At 39.7% G+C, this 20,461-nt stretch overlaps 1 protein-coding gene across 4 annotated transcripts in view; it reads left to right on the top strand.

Annotated features, from left to right (window-relative positions):
- The first annotated feature begins 254 nt into the window (after positions 1-254).
- The window catches only part of GPC5 (glypican 5), a 1,461,148-nt gene continuing 1,440,941 nt past the window's right edge, over positions 255-20,461 (top strand). For all 4 annotated transcript variants that reach the window (XM_063651046.1, XM_054446639.2, XM_063651047.1 and 1 more), the window contains exon 1: positions 255-828. In XM_063651046.1, the coding sequence (XP_063507116.1) occupies positions 666-828 (163 nt within the window). In that variant the 5' untranslated portion in view covers positions 255-665. The remainder of the gene's footprint in view (positions 829-20,461) is intronic.

Below are 20,461 nucleotides of genomic sequence, written 5' to 3' on the forward strand. Positions count from 1 at the left end.
TTCTTAGTTCCAGTTGGTGTTTCTCATCTCTTGTCTTCTCTGATCGTATTTATACATCCTCTGTTTTTATCAGATGATTCTTCCCCAGAAAGGACTGGGAGAGCGAGGCCCGGGTTTCGTTTTATTTATTTGCATCGATGTTGCTCCGAGTCTTCAGCCCTGGACCGAGTGTGACAGCATCTCAGCGGGTGCGGAGCGGGACAGCGCGCCGGGGGCGTGGCGGGGGCGTGGCCTGTCCGCGGGGCGGGGAGTGCGGGGCGGGGCTTCCGCAGAGCGCAGCGAGCGGGCACATCCCAGGTTAGCGGCTGCGATCCGAGCTGGGCAGCGGCGGCAGCTGCCGCAGTGGTGGCCAGAGCGGATGCTTGCGGGCTCCCTGCGGCTCCACTAGTTTTCTTCGCCCCGCCCAGCCGCCCACTCGTCTCGGCTGGGGAAGAAGACCAGACGGTGCTCAGCTGGAAAACTCTGGTGTCTCAGCTCAGAGCTTCCTCCGGGAAGAGCTAAGTGCTCCCAGGTGAAGCCGGTGCCCGCGGGCGGTCCGTACACCCCGCAGCCGGCTCGCACCGCTCGAGAGCCTCGGCTGCTGTGTCTTCCACGCCTGCAGCTCAGCCAGGGAGCGCAGGGCGAGTGGGGTCCACTGGGGGGTAAAGGGGACCAGGACGGCGAGGATGGAGTCACAGACCTGGCCTGTGGGCTTTCGCTGCCTCCTCCTCTTGGCCCTGGTTGGGTCCGCCCGCAGCGAGGGCGTGCAGACCTGCGAAGAAGTTCGGAAACTTTTCCAGTGGCGGCTGCTGGGAGCTGTCAGGGGGCTGCCGGATTCGCCGCGGGCAGGTAAGGGACAATGAGGGGGTCGCTGGACGGGGGGCGTCCGAGCCCGGCCTTCGCTCCCCCAGGCTCCCTTGGTGGCACTCGTGGGAAGATGACCTTTCGGGCCCTGCAGCCGCGCAGGGTGAATCCCGGGGAGGCCTCCGGGGATGCTTGGTGCGGATAGCCTGAGTGCAGCGCAGCGCAGCTCTGGGGACCCCCAACCACGCCTGCGACGAAGCCCCGTTCTGGGCATCTGCTTCCCGCCCGGCTCCCTTCTCCTTGGAGGATGAGTTGGAAGGAACCAGGAAAGCAGACATCAGGGCGTGGGGGACACGCAGTCTAACTGCGTTTCTCTTCGGAGTAGGAATTTCCCTAGTGCCCCACCGGGGATTTTGGTTTGCTGCTTTCTCATAAGGTGGAGGGAATTGAATTGATCGCCCCAAGTTTGGTACTAAAAATCACAAACCTGCGATATACCCCTTTGCTGGATAATGGGGCACAGACAAGGGCAGCCGGTCTCCTCTGTAATTAGGACTTGGACCCTGTGCACCCAGAGACGTGACCCTTAGCTGCCCCTCTGTGCCCTCGCATCAAGCCCTGCTTGGAGGAAACCCAACCACCCAGTGTGTCTCCCAGCACCAAGGTAGTTTTTAGCCTGCAAAGTGTTAGGGCAACAGGCGATCAAACCGAACGTACTGGGGAGTCACTTGACATGGATGAGATGTACCAGCGTTCCAAAGGGAAAGATACAGTTTGTGTGGCCAGCGTGGATCTTGCTTCCTGTGAGCGCCTTTTGCCTGTGCTTTCGAACCCTGCTCCCCGTGTCCACCGCACCAATTTGCTTCTGCTGGTGGGAGTTCCAGTGTAGGTTCTGTCTGGAAGAATAGGTCATAGCTGTCAAACGCAATAGCAGGTGTCTAGAGCTAAGTAAGATCTCACTAGAGCCTTGCATCCCTTTAGCTGTGACTATGAAGCCAACACAGACGAATCCGTGAGGTTATTGTTTGAACAAAGAACTTGCGGAGGACGCTTAAGTCTAAAATCCCTAATTTCCAGGGTTGGGGGACTTGCTTGTAGCACTGAGGAGGTGTGAGCTATAGCCGCTTTTCTTGATTGCTTTGCTCAATTTTAAGTCATCCCAGAAAGAAAATCTAGGCATTCGGGAATATTGACTCCATTTGAGTTTACATGACCAGTCTTAAACCTACTTATTTATTTGTATACCTGTTTGGTACTAGGTACTTTTTCTGTATTACTTGAAACAAAGTCGACATTCTCAGTTTAGGGCGATTCTTCTATCCCCAAACAAAACATTGCCTTATAGATCTGTATTTTTCTTAGTGCATTCTTTTCATTAGGAAATAAATCTCACTTTATTGGCTGCTGATAAAACTAAAGTGAGTTTGTGCGTGTGGGTGGTGAGAGTGTTATGATGTGAGATCTTCACCTGAATTATTAGATTTTTAGTCCCCGAATACTGTAACTTTGCCTGCTATGTTCACCGAATGTTGATGGCCAGCCCCTTCTCCCCAGTAAGGCCCTGATTTCACTCCACTCTGGTATCTCAGTATTTCTGGTATCTGCTGAATGCAACACATTGATTGGGTGTTCATCTCTTTTGAAGATGAACTTTCCAGAGTATCAGTCACTGAGACGGTGTCTTACCAGGATGTCAGGGAAAACTAAAACTCTGTCTTAAGGAGAGGGAAATGACTGTAATTATTTGCATTTGATACACATGACCCACAAAAAAGTGCCATGACGACAAGGAATCTTTCTTTTCTGAGTCACTCTGGATTGTTTCCCCATTGCTAGCAGATTTTTTAAATCTGTGGCTGAAGGTGATGGAGGAATCACGGGAGCACTCACAGAAGAGGCTTAGAGACATCAGTGGTATTGGTGAAAAGAAATGCTAAGTTCCTTTAATATTTTCACGAAGAAAAAGTCACACAAAAGTACTATGCTGATTTAGATCCACCCCCCAAAAAAGGCATTCATATAGGAATTTGATATAATTCTGAAGTTTTGTGTCTGTATTGTTGGTCATTCTTTTACAAATAATTCAGCAAAATATTAAACTGTTTTTTAAACACCGATTCCTCTCATCTCTCTAAAAAAAAAACCCCTCAATCCCAAATTGAGTAGAACAAACATACCACATGGTTAATAAATAGTTTTCTTTCTTTTTGTATTTATATATGATCTACAACATTTAACATGATTGAATATGGTAATTGACTGTCATATTTTCTAAGATTATCCTCAATCTCAAGAGAGAACATAATTTAGTCATTTCTACATGAGAATACAAATAGTAATATCTTTTAACAAATCTGTTCATTTAGCACATACCCTTTCACTGACTAAAACAAACACATTTAATTTGATATTTTTTTTTTGGAAGTACATATTTTTGCTGCTTTCTTGCATTTCTTGTTCACAGTGGTTAATCCTTGAGATGTCTAGCCAAAATGCAGTTTGTATAATATAAGCAGGTAGAATAAGTTTTTAGTTTCTTCCTACCTTTGTGACTTTTACTTCTTCTGATAAAAATGTTATCCAAATTGAAATTATTAAAATTGTGACAGCAGTGATTTAAACTGTTTCTCAGATTCCCCCACCTTTGTTCTCTACCCTGCTCCAATTCTTTTAAGCCTATTGAACTCCTAAGGATGTTTGGATGAGAAATGTAAAAAAGGAGAGAAGGTGTAAATGTGATTAGAATTACAGATTTCCCTGTGTTCCGATTTTATTTTCTAAGTAGTAGTCAAGGTGCCCTTCGCTCTTGTTTATTTTATTCAGAAAAGAACTGTTACTCAAAGTGTCTTTTAAAGGTCTTTTCATTTTTATTTTATTTATTGGGGATGGGGATAATGCTTTTCTATTAAAATTCTCTTTGCACATGCATTGTGCATTGTTCACACATGCAGTATTTCCTCTTTTAGAGGATAGTTCAGAAAGGGGAAGTTCATAAAAAATAATACATTTAGATAATTTATATACCAACTATTTTTTGAAATATGCATGTTTGTTGATATAGAAATCTATAGCAAGTATACTCTTGATATCAAGTAGTCTGTGAAAGTAAATTTTCCTTGGTAGATTTTGGCTGTAAATAGAATAATAAAAATAAACTCGACATGGCTAAGTGAAATTTTAATACTAAAAGACACTGTAAGCAGTGCTCTGAAGTTGTTGTTGTTGTTTTGACTGCTTTCATTATAATCAAATATTATTATTGCTCTAAGGACAGTGTAGTTTCATTCTCACACCTAAGAAAAATGATCTGCTTGGTAACCTTGGAGTTTGGAATTACTGGATAGACATTTGGCTTTCAAAACTTGGTTCTACCACTTGTAGTTCTGCTTCATAGATAAATTATCATCTTGAACCTCTGTTTTCTCATTTAGAAATAGGAATATTCTTAAAAAGTGTTTGCATAGATAAAATGAAATAATGTAAAATGTCTCAAATCCAGGCACATAGTAAGTGCTGAAAATATGTTCTTGTTGTCATTATAATTTTTTTGTTTACTGTCTTGATTTTAACTTGATTTTTAAGGATGACATTTTAATTTTAGATCTTCATATATCAAAGATGTTTTTACAATAATGAGTTGGTTTCAAGTGAGAAATGATTATTTTTAAATTTGGGAAATGTATTTTTATCTAAAGTGATATCTGTTACATTATGGTGAATATTTTGTTTATTTTTGTGAACTAATAAACCTCTATGAAACAAGGCTGCGCTGCTGCTAGCTGCAACGCCCATAACCACTACCTCCACTGCCACACCACCATTCTTCTGTCTGTAGGGAGGTAAAATAGTGCTTCTAAGGTGGTTTACAGATTCACACAATTAGAATGTTTGTGGCCATAGTCACTCATGGACAGTAATCTGAAATTGGGACTCTATTTCTCATGAAACCAATTTTGCTGTTTGAACAATGTGTTTATGGGGATCAAATTTCTAAAGCCAGAATTGGGACCCGTCGTCTGACACTGGGGCAGATGATTAACATCAGGATTGCCCTGGGTCGAAGCCCACCAGCCAAGAACCACTGGAAACAAGACTGTAGTAAAATTAGATTCCTTTTGTTTGTTGCAGCGAGGGAAATTGCACACCAAAGGGATTCCGGAGAGTTTGGTAGTAGGTAGTTGGGAGGGCTTTTTATAGGATTTGGGCTTGTGGTGGGCTATTATAAGGAAGGTTTAATGAAGTGGGGCAATTCAGGAATTGGCTATTTTGGTAACTTTTATCTAGGTATTAGAAAGATTAAGGTAGGGGTAGTTGTCATAAATAAAGAAGCAGTAGTAGCTAGTGTTGGTTCAAAGAGGGGAATGTTTAGTTATTTTTGTGGTTGCAGAGTGCCTTTGTCCTCATCCTTTTATACCACAGGTCCCAAGTGGTCTTGCCTCATCATTGTTTTCTAATTCTGTGCATGTTATTTATCTTGAATTGTGAGTATCAAGGCCCAGTTCCACTGCCAGGACAGTTTGTCACCTTTTCCCTTGGGAAGTCCAGTCTGTGCTTTGATGTCTAAGAGAATCATGTGTTTCATTTTTCCCTAGGCCTTTAGTGCATCTTAATGGTGGAGAAGTGAGTTTGATTTTCTACTTTAGGGTCATAGAATCCAATGGCTCATCAGGTGCTGAATTATACTGATCACACATATTCCCTCATGGGGCCAATTATAAATATTGCTGTCAACTATAAATCTAGTGCATCAGCTACAAATATTATATATGTCCGCATTCTCTCTCCATCCCATAATTTAAGTTCCATTTTGCCGAGTGTCCAACATCCTATAGTTGTATAATTGGTTTAGGAGGGGTACAACTTGAGGAACTTAAGAATAATATTTTCCACTTATCACCTCCCCCCCCCAATTCCTATTATTTTTCTTTGTTTCCAGCCTGTTAAGGCTTTCTGGAAGATGGGTATTTTTGGTGTGTACATGTATGTGTGTGTGTATAATCCACTTTCACATTGTCCTTATATTTGATAAGAACACTTTCTAAATCTACAACATTTCTTTTATAGTTACCTGGTAAGACCAAGAACAACATTCTAGCTAGGTGTCTCAACTAAACAGACGTGATTTATAGATGAATGGTCTCTTGGTATAACTGTTCAGCCGACAAACAACAGATCTGATTTGTTAAAATGTAGTCATGAGAGACTTCAAACATATGTCTGTTGAAATAGATTCTCTGTGAATGTGGTATCTGATCTACTTGGTTAAGTAACAATAGCAATTAATTTTAATAGATAATAGCCATTTTCCATATCTACCTTTCTTTTATAAAGTCCTGACCTTCAACAAGAAGAAAAGGCAGCACTGATTGTGCTCTCAATTCTTGAACTTTTCAGTTTTAGTAAATCTTCCATTTCACTAATGAGATTGCCCAAGTTAGCCTAAAATGATTATTCATTCCTCTATGAATCACAACAAACAGCACAGCCTTTGATTAGCTGCATCAGGTCCACATATGGCTACTATGTAAGTTGAATGTGCAGTGTACTTTTATAGAAAGAAAAGAAGATGTTATACTTCTATGTTTTTATGGAAGAATGTATGTTTTCTTAAAAATTTATAAAACTGAAAAGTACAAATAAAGTAAAATAATTTTACCATCCAGAAATAACCACCAAAATGCCTTTGCATTGTCTTTTTAGCATGCTCATCAGCCCCATGCTAAGCATGACTATTTTTTGAAAGAACATAGAATAATTTCCTTTTTGAAAAACATGCCTTTTCCAATTATGAATGTACTTTATTTCCCATTTCCCATGCTGTTAAATATCTTTCTAAGCCTGATTTTTTAAAGTGGCTGTATAGTATTGCATTAAATCTCTGTAGCATAAATTAAATTCACCTTTGTCGTTAGAACTGTAAGTTTCCAGTATTCTCTACCATAAAGTCACATGGCTGAGGACATCAAAGGCACATGTGCCAAACTCCTACACAACTCATGGCTTTGTACATGATTTACATTACTATACGTTAGAGTTTTTCAACCTGAGTGCCATTAACATTGGGGGATTGGCAGTTCTTTGTTGTGGGGTGCTGTCCTGTGTATTGTAGAATGTTCAGAAGCATCTCTCACCTCCATCCACTAGATACCAATAGCATTACCACTCTCCACCAAGTTGTGATGACCAAAAATGACTCCTGACTTTGCCAACTGTCCCATGGGAGACAAACTTGTCCTCGTTGAAAACCACAGGTGTGAACTCTTCAACCTGTGGGTCCTTCACACACACAGACTGTGTATTTGGCTTGTTTGCATGTCTTAGCTTAAATGTCAGCTCTTCACAAAGGCCTTTCTCAAGTTCACGAAACTAGGTTACACCACTTATTATTGTGGAATCCTTTTTGTTTCCTGTGTGGCACTTTTCACAGCGCCACGTTCCTTTTCTTTGTTTAACTCTGGGTCTTTCGCCACTAGGTTGTGTACATGATGGAGACAGAGAACATACCTGCCAGGGCCATGTTCCTGGGCATGTGACCTGTACAGTCAAGCAGGATCCTACACTCTGATGAACCGTGTGGTTGGTTTAATGTTCTCTTGTCACCCTATTGAAATTTTTTGTTGTTCAGACAGGGTCTCACTCTGTCACCCAGGCTGGAGTGCAGTGGTATAATTACAGCTCACTGCAGCCTTGACCTCCTTAGGTTCAGGTAGTTCTCCCACCTTAGCCTTCTGAGTAGCTGGGCCCGTAGGTGCATGCCACCATACCCGGCTAATTTTTGTATTTTTTGTAGAGATGGGGTTTTGCCACCTTGCGCAGGCTGGTCTTGAACTCCTGGGCTCAAACAGTCTGCATACCTTGGTGTCCCAAAATGCTGGGATTACAGGTGTGAGCCACCATGCCTGGCCCTAATTGAAATATGAACAAAAGGCCCTGCATTTTCTTTTTGCATTGGGCTCTGCAAATTATATAGCCAGTCCTAATGTGTACCTTATTGACTGTGGAGTATCTGGTGCGTAGAACAGGGCTTGGCAGAGAATAAGAGTTTAAATAATTGTTGAATAATTTAATAAAGCTTTAAGGAGCATTTTGATACATCTTTTGAACTCTGATTCTTAAACTCTAGACATAGGCCTGTGGATACTGAGTATCTCAGATTCTGCTTCTGTGTACAATATTTTTTGTTTTGTGATGTTATATAAATGGGTTAAAGATGGACCCCCATGTTTTCCTTACTTCTTCACAGCAGGCTAGGACCATTAGCCCAAAGCCAAAAGGTACCCAACTCTGATTTTTATACATCCAGTTGCTTTCAATATAGCTCAAATAAATATATTTTTAGCCATTTAAAGCCTACCTGCTTTGCATACCTGATAAAATTTAACTGAACATCTGCTAACCGTAGATAAAGTAAACTCTGGGACACTAAAACACCCCAAGCCATTGATACCCTTCAAAGCTCTCTGACCCAGACACTTCCTAATTTCTAGTAAGTGATATCACCTAGACATGCAAGTACCCTCTCCAATTTCCCCTTCTCCTAGGAGTTCTCTTGTCATCTTCTCCTTCTGGGTGGTAGCCAGGCACCATTGTCTCTGGAAGGTCTCCTGTTGTGAGGGACTTCGCCTCTTGGCAACCTGTCAAAGCACCACCCAAATAAAGCTTCTTTTGTACTACCGCCCTCTTGTGGTCCTGTATTTGATTAGCCTTGACATCCTGAAACTCACCACGTATGGGTCAATACTTATTTCTAATGGAAGGTAGGGACTCATAGTAGCAATACTGATTTTAAATGTATTTCTTTCTTTTTACTAGACTATAGGCTATTTGAGAGCAGGATCTGTGATTGATTTCCCTTTTGGTTCTGTGATTAGGCCAACATTTATAAATAAATAGTGATTTGTAGAATTGAATCTTATTTTTGTAGTTACCTAATAGGTTATTTATTGTGTTTAATTATTTTTTATGCTTAATATTAGTAGAATGAGAAATATAGAGGTGAAGTTCCTTAAAATGTATGTGGGCTCATTTGTGTTGAATGAATTGTTTTTGTGGGGTTAATTTTTGCTTACATAACTGCCACAAATTTTATAAAGTGACCAAACCTTTTAAATTTAAAGGACTTTTTATCTGCTATTTAACATTTTTGAAATGGAGTAAATGAGTTGTCAGACAAAGGTTTAGAAAGGAGTATTCTCAAATGTCCTGTAAGGAAAAGAAAATTATTTAACATCTAAAGGATTCATTTGCACAGCTGTTATCATCATGTAGCAGGGTGACTGATCTGCCTTAGAGCATTGATCTGTTGTTGAGAGAATGGAGAAAAATAAAGGTGAGCAGTTATAATTTGCATTTGGCTCTGGAATGGTTGGCTTGTGCATTATATGATTTTTTTTTGCAAAATAGTATTTTTCTATGAGGAAATTAACAGTAAAGAACTAGAAAATAATTCAGCTTTTCTGTTTTTCACCCTTGTTAATCCCATGTCGGGAGTAAAGTATACATCACTCATCTGTGGAACTATTCCTGAGCTGATCATTGTTTGTTAAAGGACAAGGACTTGGAGTTCATTCTCCATTTTAGACCAACCAGAGGGACCACAGTTTTCAGAATAAGGAAACAAATAATTGCTATTAAATCAGAAAACATGATATACTGTAGCAGGTATAATCTGTCTCTGAAATATTTCCAACAATTCCAATTTTAGAAATATTTATCTAATCTTTTTAAAAAAATTATTTTAAATCGACAGATAAAATTGGGTGTATTTACCATATACAACATGATGGTTTGAAGCACAGTACAGATGCATTGTGGAATGGTTAAATCTAGCTAATTAAACTATGCGTTACCTCACCTAGTTACCAATTTTGTTGTGGTAAGAACATTTAACATTCGCTCTCTTAGCATTTTTCAAGAATACAATATATCATATTAACTGTAGTCACCATGCTGTGTAATAGGTCACTTGAATTTATTCTTTTCATCTATCTGTAAATATGTGTCCCTTGATCAACATCTTTCCAACTCTTCCTCCTCCCCAACAGCCCCAGCTCCTGGTAATCACCATTCTCCTCTCTCTTTCTATGAGATCAACCTTTTTAGATTCTACATGAATGAGATCATGTGGTATGTGTCTTTTTGTGCCTGGTTTATTTCACTTAATATAATATCCTCCAGGTTCATCCATGTTGTTGCAAATGACAGCATTTCCTTATTTTTTATGGCTGAATAGTACTCTATCATATCCACATTTTCTTTGTCCATTCATCTGCTGATGGATAGCTAGGTTTGACTAGTCTTTAAGAACTCTTTTCAATGGTATCATAGAAAATTATAATTTTTCCTATATGAATTGTGGCTGGTTATTTGTTTAGGATATTTTACGAGAGCTGCTAGGAAATTTTAAGTAGAAAGACTATTTAAGTCAATGCTAATGAAACAAACCTGCATAATTAGATATGGTCCAGCTATTAACTTAAATATGTTTCAAATGTAGTTATATTTAAAAGCTAGTAAATATTGTTTCATAACTTAAATTGTTTATTACTCTTATTAGGATAATGGGTTTAAATTACTAGTTTTTCTCTCCTCTGTGCTATAATAACCAAATCTATTTTGGTTATTATAATTCCTTATAGGCAGAATAATTAAATAATCTTTGCAGCTATTTTGTGAGTCTTTTGCTTTTCCTTGTTTTACAGTTTCAAGAGAATTTAGTTCATGATTTCTTCAATATTTGCCTTGGGAGAAGATAAAATCTGAGAAGAGATTTGGGTAAAAAGCACACCAAGAGTGTGTCTTCATTGATTAAATGAGCTTAAAAATTATTTCTGGATGTCCTTGTTCATTACACATATATTCTTTAAATGGAAGATTGTCAATATAAAATTACTTGTGCAGATTTATTTGCTCTTTGAATAACTCTCTTATTCGGTAAGGTTATACCGAGTTACATTTGGTTCATTTTCTTTTGATCATTCAGATGTCTGTGTTTAATGAGCTAAAACTTAAGTAGGTCAATAAAATGAAGAGATTAACAGCCTGTTCTCACCAGGCTTGGAATTCATTTTACTCTAGGGGGAAAAAAGTCATTTTTTAAAAAGGTATTTGATCAACTTAAAAGGTAAAGGGAATAAGAGAAACATGGCAAAACTAAAAAAGCTGAGAAATCAATGAGTTCTTCAGGGTACTATTTGTTAGGTGAAGCTATGTGGATCTGTGTTTGTATAGCTAAGAGTTTTCATTACAAGAGCTGAACCAAATTTTACTTCTTCCTTTGATAAGTTCAGAAGCACACAAAAAACTTCAGGTTTTAAAATATTTCCTATTCAATTCATCTTTGGAAATATCTTGCATAAGGAAAACTAGTAGTTATGACAAACCATGAAAATGTCATGGAATAAATAAATGGGAAAAGCAGACTTGTCGCCTTATTTGTTGCATATTATGATCACATTTTTTCTTTTCTTTTCTTTTCTTTTTTTTGTCGGGGGATGAGGAAGATGCCTGTGTTATTTGTTTTTTCTCCCAACTTTCATATTAGATTCAGGGGGAACATGTGCAGGTTTGTTACTTGGGTTAATTGTGTTATCCTGAGATTTAGGATATGAATGATCCCATCACCCGGTTACTTAGCATAATTCCCAACAGATGGTTTGTCAACCCTTGTCCATCTCCCTCCCTCCCATCTCTAGTAGTTCCCAGTGTCTGTGTTTCCCATCTTTATGTGCATGAGAGCACAGTGTTTAGCTCCCACTTGTAAGTGAGAACATGTGGTATTTGGTTTTCCATTCCTGTGTTAATTTGCTTAGGATAATGGCCTGTGGTCACATATTTTAGTGAATAATGTGAATAACGATGAATTTGTAGTTTTGAAATAGGTTAGTCTTCACTCCATCACTTACTACCTATGTGACCTTTAGCAAATGACCCGACCTCTCAGAAAGTATTTTTCTTTATTCACAGGCTTGTCCCTTTTCCCTTTCCCCTTTCAGTGGTTTTTGAGAAGCATGTGGTATGGGGAAGGCGGTTTGTAAACGGTAATAGTCTCTACAAATGTGACATAATTGATTCTATTACAAAATGTTCTTAGATACCTTTAAATAATTACTTGTGCTTGGTCAGGGAGCAGACAGAGAAATCATAGTAGAATCGTTTCCCTTCTTTTCTTTTCTTTTTTTTTTCTTTTTTTTTTTTTTTGAGACCGAGTCTGTCTCTGTCACCCAGGCTGGAGTGCAGTGGCACGATCTCGGCTCACTGCAAGCTCCGCCTGCCAGGTTCGCGCCATTCTCCTGCCTCAGCCTCCCGAGTAGCTGGGACCACAGGTGTCCACCACCACGCCCAGCTAATTTTTTTGTATTTTTAGTAGAGACAGGGTTTCACTGTGTTACCCAGGATGGTCTTGATCTCCTGACCTCGTGATTTGCACGCCTCGGCCTCCCAAAGTGCTGGGATTACAGGCGTGAGCCACTACACCCGGCCTTCCTTCATCTTAATGAAATACCAAAGTTTCAAATATTTGCCTCCCATCACTCACTCTCAAGGTATTAATCCTGTACTCTTAGGAACATAGTCCATGTTTTCATTATTTAATATACAAAATATTTTATTATTTGTAGTTCATTCATATGGTAAAATCAAATTTGTTTATTCATGTACAAGGTTTAAGAACTAAAGACTGGGCTTTTTCACATCCCAGCACTTTGGGAGGCTGAGGTGGGCGGATCACAAGGTCAAGAGATCGAGACCATCCTGGCCAACATGGTGAAACCCCGTCTCTACTAAAAATACAAAAATTAGCTGGGCATGGTGGCACACGCCTGTGATCCCAGCTACTTGGGAAGCCGAGGCAGGAGAATCGCTTGAACCTGGGAGGCAGAGGTTGCAGTGACCCAAGATCGTGCCACTGCACTCCAGCCTGGCGACAGAGCGAGACTCCGTCTCAAAAAAACAAACAAACAAACAAGAAAACACTGGACTTTTGTAAAATAATGCTATTTGAATTAATTCAATTAAGATAAAGAGGGAGGTACTTTCCCTGGAAATATAAGATGGTTTTAAGGCTGAATTAATGTGAGTACGGATAGATTCTCTAATGTCTGATTGGCTTCATCAAGTGAGTAGGAGTTACTTCTCTACTTTATTGTGTTCTTGCGTGTTGTAGTGCTGAGGGTCTTGGCAAGTCCCCTATATTGGGGATAAGAACTTATCTTCCATATGAAAAGCACAAGGGTGGAGTGTGCTGGCAAATCTCTGTCTGCCCCTTCAGAAGGCCTCTCCACCCTACCCTTTGTTCCTGGGCCCTATCAGTGGGCATTCTTGGCTCTGGCAGTTAATGGGAGGCAGTAGCTACAGAAGGACTGGGCAGGTGGAGTAGGGCAGACATGGGTCTCACCTTTATGGAGTCACTACAGGTTGGTTATGACCCTTTACATAAAACCACAGCTCCTGTCGAGTGTCCTCACAAGTCTCTGAATCCTTATAACTACTTTCTCTCTTTGCTCCCTAAGGGACAGTATCAGTGACCTCACCACGGTTATTAGCTAGGGAATATTGCGTGATCCTTACAGCTTTCCTATATCCTGCTCTTTATAAAAATTTTATTAAATCTAATTTTAGGGTGCCAGTCTATTTTCTCCCAGGATTCTGTATGATAACACTTTATATACTTTAAATACATAAAGCCACAGCTTTCAGAAGATAATTTGATTTGTATTTAAAATGTATAGAGACATAAATCTGTTCTAGAATTACTTTATAAAAGTTTTTAAAAGTTCTAGTCAATAATTTCTTTACTCACATTCAGTTGCTTCATAATCATGCTTCTGTTAAATGTTCCTTTCCCTCCCTTCCCCACCCTTTCCTCTCACCCCTTTTGTGAAGAGCATTGGCGGCAGCTAGCTCTTTAGGCTTCAGTTGAAAATATGATTGAATGGATAACACCCCTTGATGATATGATAGCTTAATCCCCACCTACCGTATCAGTTCAATCACCAAATTCTCCTAGACTCTGTTTCACAAATGCCTTTGTGAATTTTCTGCCTATCACCATTGCTACCACCTTGTTTTAACCCAGTGCCTTTTTGTGGCTGAATTGCTCAATCAGCCTATATCTGTTCTTAGCCCTTGCTAGTCCATTTGCCAATAGATTCCCAACTGAGCTCCCAATAAAATTCAAATCTTGTCTTTATTTCTTGTTCACTGCCTTTCTTAAAAATAAAAGAACATGATTGTATTTGAATACATAACTTCTGTACAATAAAATAAAATGAATTACCACAGTGAAATGGAGCCCTGTGACATTTCATCTGTAATGCACAGCAATGAAAAGGTTAGCATCCTTAATCATAAATGAACCCTCATAAATTGGTAACAAATACACAAATATACCATGTGAAATGAAAAAAGAACATAAAGAGGAAACTCAAATAATGTAAATGACTACTATGGATATGTGAAGATTAGTGAACTTAACAGAGGAAAAATAATTTCTCAGGAATATGACGTTATCAAAGATTAGAAATACAAGTATCTAATATTCCTGTGACTATAGTAAATAGAGCATTCTCATCTACAAACACTGAAAAAGAAGACTGATAAAGACTGTCTCTGCCTTCTGGAGAATTCAGCAGTATGAATCAAAGTTTAAATGCTGTATACCCTTTGCTCAACTTACAGGAAAGTATTCCAAGAAAGTAATTGGACAAAATTCAAACTGATTTATATATAAGCATGTTCATTGTAGCTAATGTAAACATCTATGAAATGATAAATTATGGATAATTATATGGACATTAAATGAATAAAGGTAAAGCTGTATAAATAACCAAATTAGAGGCTTAGCTTGGTGGCTCATGCCTGTAATCCTAGCACTTTGGGAGGCCAAGGCAGGAGGATTCCTTGAGCTCAGAAGTTCAAGACCAGGCTGGGCAAATAGGGAGACTCCATCTCTACAAAATATTAAAAAATCAACCAGGTGTAGTGTTGTACACCTGTGGTCCTACCTAATCAGGTAGCTGAGGTGGGAGGATAGCCTGAGCCCACGAGGTCAAGGCTGCAGTAAACTATGATCATGCCACTGCACTTCAGCCTGGGTGACAGAGACTCTGTCTTAAACAAAACAAAACAAAAAACCAAAATGAACAAGTGACTTAAGACATCATTAAAAGGAAAAAGCAAATATGGCCCCACTTAAAAAAAAAAACTACTTACATATCAATTTATGTATTAACAAATCCCAAACAATGTGGACAGAATGCCATTAGTAGTAATAGCATTGGAGAATAGAATTCGTTGGAGAAAAAGCAGTGAAGAAGTAAAAATATATACTTTACAAATTTCTATGTTTGAATTCTTAAAAAAGATAATTTAAAAATTGAATCAGATTTTAATTGTTACCCTGTGATTAGTATTTATAAATGTCATTCACACTTACAGGAGCACTGAGATGAAGCCCTTGCCATCCCATCGCCTTGAGCTTCTCTGTGTGATAACACTTTCCAGGCTCCTGGGATTGAGTCCAATAGCAGCAAAACAATAGTCACTCTCACTGTTCTTTATCCTGATCATCTTGGCTCTGATGTAGCTTATCAGACCCTTGGCAATCTGGCCCCTTCTTCTTTAGCTTCGTGTGCTCTTTTTCCCCATTTGAAAGAGTCCGTTTTTGCTCCTGAGCTACCATAAATAAAATTATTCCTCAAAAATCATCCCTGGAAACACTGAGATAATCTAAACTAACTTCAGAGCCAGGAATTATTTCTAAAGTCATCTTTGAATCAGAGTACCTAATTATGGCCATATCTTTAAGAACAAAGAAACATCATTTCTCTCTTGGACTGTCATGATAGTGTATTGGTTTTATTTGCAGCTTTATCTTCATTGGAAGCCATTTCCCCTACTGCCTCAATGGTCTAGTTTCCCCTACTGCCTCAGTGATATAGTTTGGCTGTGTCCCCACTCAAATCTCATTTTGCATTCTAGTTCCCATAATCCCCACGTGTTGTGGGAGGGACCCAGTGGGAGGCAATTGAATCATGGGGGCAGTTACCCCAGTGCTGTTCTTGTGATAGTGAGTTCTCACGAGATCCAATGGTTTTATAAGGGGCTTTTTCCCCTTTGTTCAGCATTTACTCTGTCCTACCACCTTGTGAAGAAAGTGCCTGCTTCTCCTTTGCCTTCCGCAATGATTGTAAGTTTCCTGAGGCCTCTCCAGCTATGCAGAACTGAGTCAATTAAACCTCTTTCTGTTATAAATTACCCAGTCTTGGGCAGTTGTTTATAGCAGTATGAAAATTGACTAATACAGTGATGTTTCCATATGGAAAACCTGATGCCATTGCCTCTCTAAACAGTTCACACTTTAAGATTTCAGTGACAGCAGGCCAGTGAATTGGAGTACATTGAGGCATCTCAAGGGACAATGAAGACAAAGGAGAGGGAAGGATGCAGATGGGCTAAAGCAATGACAATTGGGACTAGAGTGCTTACAAATCTCTCCGTTTGGCTTTTGCATAGTTTTTTCTGCTGCAGAGTGATTTGCTTCACATAACAGAAAATATGACTGCTATAACGCTTCCACCAAAAGGGAGAAACTGACCATACTCTCTTGGTCATGAGTTTAAAAATTTCAAGGAGGATGTCACCTTATAAAGTATGGCCATTTTCCAACTAACTATGAGTTGGAGGGTGGAGGAGAAGGTCTTAGAAAAGTTGTGCAAGTCATATACATAAATCCACAGGGGTTTGATACACATCTTAAGACACCCTTCATGGTTCTCTAGTGCTCTGACAAAAGCTCAAACTTCCATGTCTTGCGTTTACATTTCTCAGGGATATAATTCCTGCCTTCTTTTCCAGTCCTTGTCTCCTGTGGCCTATCCACTGTTTCCTACCTTGCCTCCCTGTTGCTGGAGATAACCCGCCATGGGCCTTGAGCATCCCTGTGTGTTTTGACTGGGCATGCTAACAATTGAAGGCTCTGACTTCCCTCTTCTTGGGCCATGTGTCAGTGTTGTGTTTGCAGTGAGCAACTTTGAGGGATGGTCTCCTCCAGAATGAAGAGAAGGATTGCTTAGGCTTGCTGTAAAAGTGGTGAATCCCCAACAAGTTCAGTGTTCTTCACCTGTAACACAATCCTCTACATGTGCAGGCAACTGTCTAGACCCTTGTGGAGCAGGGTGCTAATGTGATGTTCATGCTGTTTGCTGTGAGTCTCCTGTTTTATGCCAGCATCTGTGAAGCAGCAAGTAGGGGTAATGTGCAGACCCTTCACAGCTCCCAACAACTTTCCCCAGTCCACAGCCACACATAGACCTGGTGTTTCACTTCACCCATTCCCCAGTGCTTTTGGTTTCCCCAATGAGCCATACCTTTTTATACATCTTGCCTATTGTTGCCTCTCTATGGAATACAATTTCCTTCCTTCTCTTCCCCCATTCTTGTCTGACCAATCTGAGTTCAAATTTGTTTTGCTACTTATCAGCTTTGTGAATTTAGAGAAATTTAACTATATTAAACAAAAGTTTTCATTTATAAAATAGGAATATTTTTCTACCTTGTAAAAGTCTTTTTGTGGGGGTGGGGGGGTGTGGGCTTCTAAGGAGACTATAAACTATCTATTTAACCAAATATTAAAGATGTTGCTCAATCTTCTCTGATCCCTTTTCATGTCTCTCCAAGAAGGTGATATCATTTCTTCCTCTGTGCTCCCACAAAACTTAGTGCATCTTTTATAGCATTTTATCACATTAATTTTTTTACAAATGTGTTTCCCACTAATCTGTGCCCTGGAGGGAAAATTGCATTTTATCATTTTTGGTATCCTTAATAACTATCACAGTGTCTTGTACAGAATGGGTGCTTAATAAGTATTTGATGAATTTATTTGATTTATTAATCAAAGAACAGGAAATTGCCCTGCAGTGTAGGAGGAGAGGAAGACCGCATATCCTGAGAAGTACCTTGAGGAGGGAGGCAGGAGTCCATGTACAGTATAGGGCTGCCCATTCCCACCCAAAATGTAGAAACATGTAAATTTATGAGTCCTTCAGATGCCATTTTTAAGAACCCTCATTATGTTGACCTCAAAAAGAATAACTAGCAAAACGCAAACTGTGTGCTGCTGCATTTTACTTCTATTAACTGTTTAACAGTGTTTTAGGAAAAAGGGTCTCACTAGCTTGGGAGAAATGCTGCATCCTAAACATCCTTCTTAAAGAGTCACAATACATATTAGCATTTTAAATCTCTGAGAAGTACTATACTTGAGAGAATCCATTTCTTTTATTATTATTATTATTATTATTGTACTTTAAGTTCTAGGGTACATGTGCACAATGTGCAGGTTACGAATGTATACATGTGTCATGTTGGTTTGCTGCATCCATCAACTCGTCCTTTACATTACGCATTTCTCCTAATGTTATCCCTCCCCCAGCCTCCCACCGCCTGACAGGCCCTGGTGTGTGATGTTCCCTGCCCAAGTGATCTCATTGTTCAGTTCCCACTTATGAGTGAGTACATATGGTGTTTGGTTTTCTGTCCTTGTGATAGTTTGCTGAGAATGATGGTTTCCAGCTTCATCCATGTCCCTGCAAAGGACGTGAACTCATCCTTTTTTATGGCTGCATAGTATTCCATGGTCTATATGTGCCACATTTTCTTAATCCGGTCTATCATTGATGGACATTTGGGTTGGTTCCAAGTCTTTGCTATTGTGAATAATGCTGCAATCATCAAGAAAACCAGTTTATTTTCATAGAGAAAATGTTTTTTGACTTAGCCCACCTTTTACCATTCCCTTGAAACATTTTTTACTTTTATGTCTTTTACTTAACTCCAATTACAGAGGCACTTCTTGAAAAAGTGGATGGAACAGACTGGGGTGGATGGAGCAGAGGTGGGTATTTAGAAGGCAGAATTGTTAGAACCTTTGAGGGTGAAATAAGAGTCTAGTATGATTCCCAGTTTTTAAATAGCTTTCAGGGAATATAAGGCACTCTGTAGGGAGGAAGGTACGACACTGGGCATGTCAATATTGAGGCTACTGTGTCATACCAAGGTCGTGATGTGTAGTAGATAGTTAAACATATGGGTCCAAATATCATTTGAGAGAGTGGCAGCAAAAAAAGATTTAGAGATCATTGGGTGTGTAGGTGAATTTCTAGAAGTAGAAAATAATCCAGGGACAGAACTGAGAGATGGAACTCGAGATAACACAAATACAGTAGCCCATGCTGTCAGCCCACAAAACAAAGATTCTCTAAAGACAAGGAGTTTATTCTGAACTCTGCAGAAGCTTTGCAGGCAGAATATGTGTGCTGTAACCATGGGTGCATTTGAGAAGGTTGAGGTAAGGGAAAGATTTTAACAGCAAAAGGAGGAGTACACTAAGTTGTTTTGAAACAGAACACTGGATACAGGGACTTCTAGCGGGAGTTGACCAGTTTACTACTGGAGACAATGTGTCAGGTAAATGTTCCTGTGCATCCAGTTAGCTGTCCTTGGGACTGATGTAGCAAGCAACAGTTAGGAGTCCATAACGAAAGTTCTTGTTATAAGCATATATGCCCACAAGCCCTTCAGGTAGTCTTTATAGTAGTTCTTATCACAGGCATGTGTACACAAAGGCCCTCCTTAGAAACTCCTGGCTTTATTTATTTTGTTAGGGTGTGACGCAACTGACTTTATTTTTATTCTGATACTTTTCACACATCTTATGTGTGGTTTTACTTTCTGAGGTTTCAGTTACCCATGATCAACTGTGGTCCAAAAATATGAAAGGGAAAGTTCCAGACAAAAACATTTATACGTTTTAAATTGCTTGCTGTTGAGTAGTATGATCTCTCTTACCTTGCAACTCCATCCTGCCTGGGCCATGAATCGTCCCTTTGTGCAGTGTATCTACACTGTCTGTACTGCCTGCCCATCAGTCATTTAGTAGTCACTGAGTTGTTAGCAGATTTAAAACATGTCATATATAGAGGGTTTAGTACTATGAATGGTTTTAGGCAGCCACTAGGAGTGTTAAAGGAATAGGAGGCAGAAGATAATCCAGCGATATTCTAGAAGTCAAGAAGAAGAAAGGGTTTTGAGAACTGGGGAGTAAATTGAGTCAGAGTCCACAAAGACATCAGTGGTGTTTAGAAATGGACAAATGTCTCTCGGATTTGGCAGGTAAGAGTTCTCCACTTATCTGGGTATATGCATTTACCAAGGAGTGCTGGGATCAGAATTTAGATTGTAGAATTGACACAGCATGAAATGGAAACAGCGAATTCAGACTACCCTTTCAAGAAGCTTGATTCTGCAGGAAAGAAAAGGCTAGAGTATAGATTGTGCTTCTTGTGTGTGTTTGTTTTGCATAGTACACACTTCACAAATATGTCTGTAGGTAACAAAGTGATGGGGTGAGTGTGGAAGGAAAGGTGAACGGGTGAGGCAACAGTCACAGGCAGACTTTCTGGCTATGTGAAGGGTTTTGGACTTTATTCCAAGAGCAGTAGAAAGCCCTGGAAGATCTTTTAGCAGAAGTGCCATGATCAAATTTGCATTTTAAAAAAGACCTTTCTGTTCTGTAGGGTATCCCTTTAATACTTCCTTTCCAGGTGTGAGATTAGAGTGGTTGTAGTACCAACAGGAAGAAGTGGATTCCAAACTTATTTGAGGTAGAATCAGTATG

This window comes from Pongo pygmaeus, chromosome 14 (assembly GCF_028885625.2).
Source record: "Pongo pygmaeus isolate AG05252 chromosome 14, NHGRI_mPonPyg2-v2.0_pri, whole genome shotgun sequence".
In the NCBI taxonomy this organism is placed as follows: domain Eukaryota; kingdom Metazoa; phylum Chordata; class Mammalia; order Primates; family Hominidae; genus Pongo; species Pongo pygmaeus.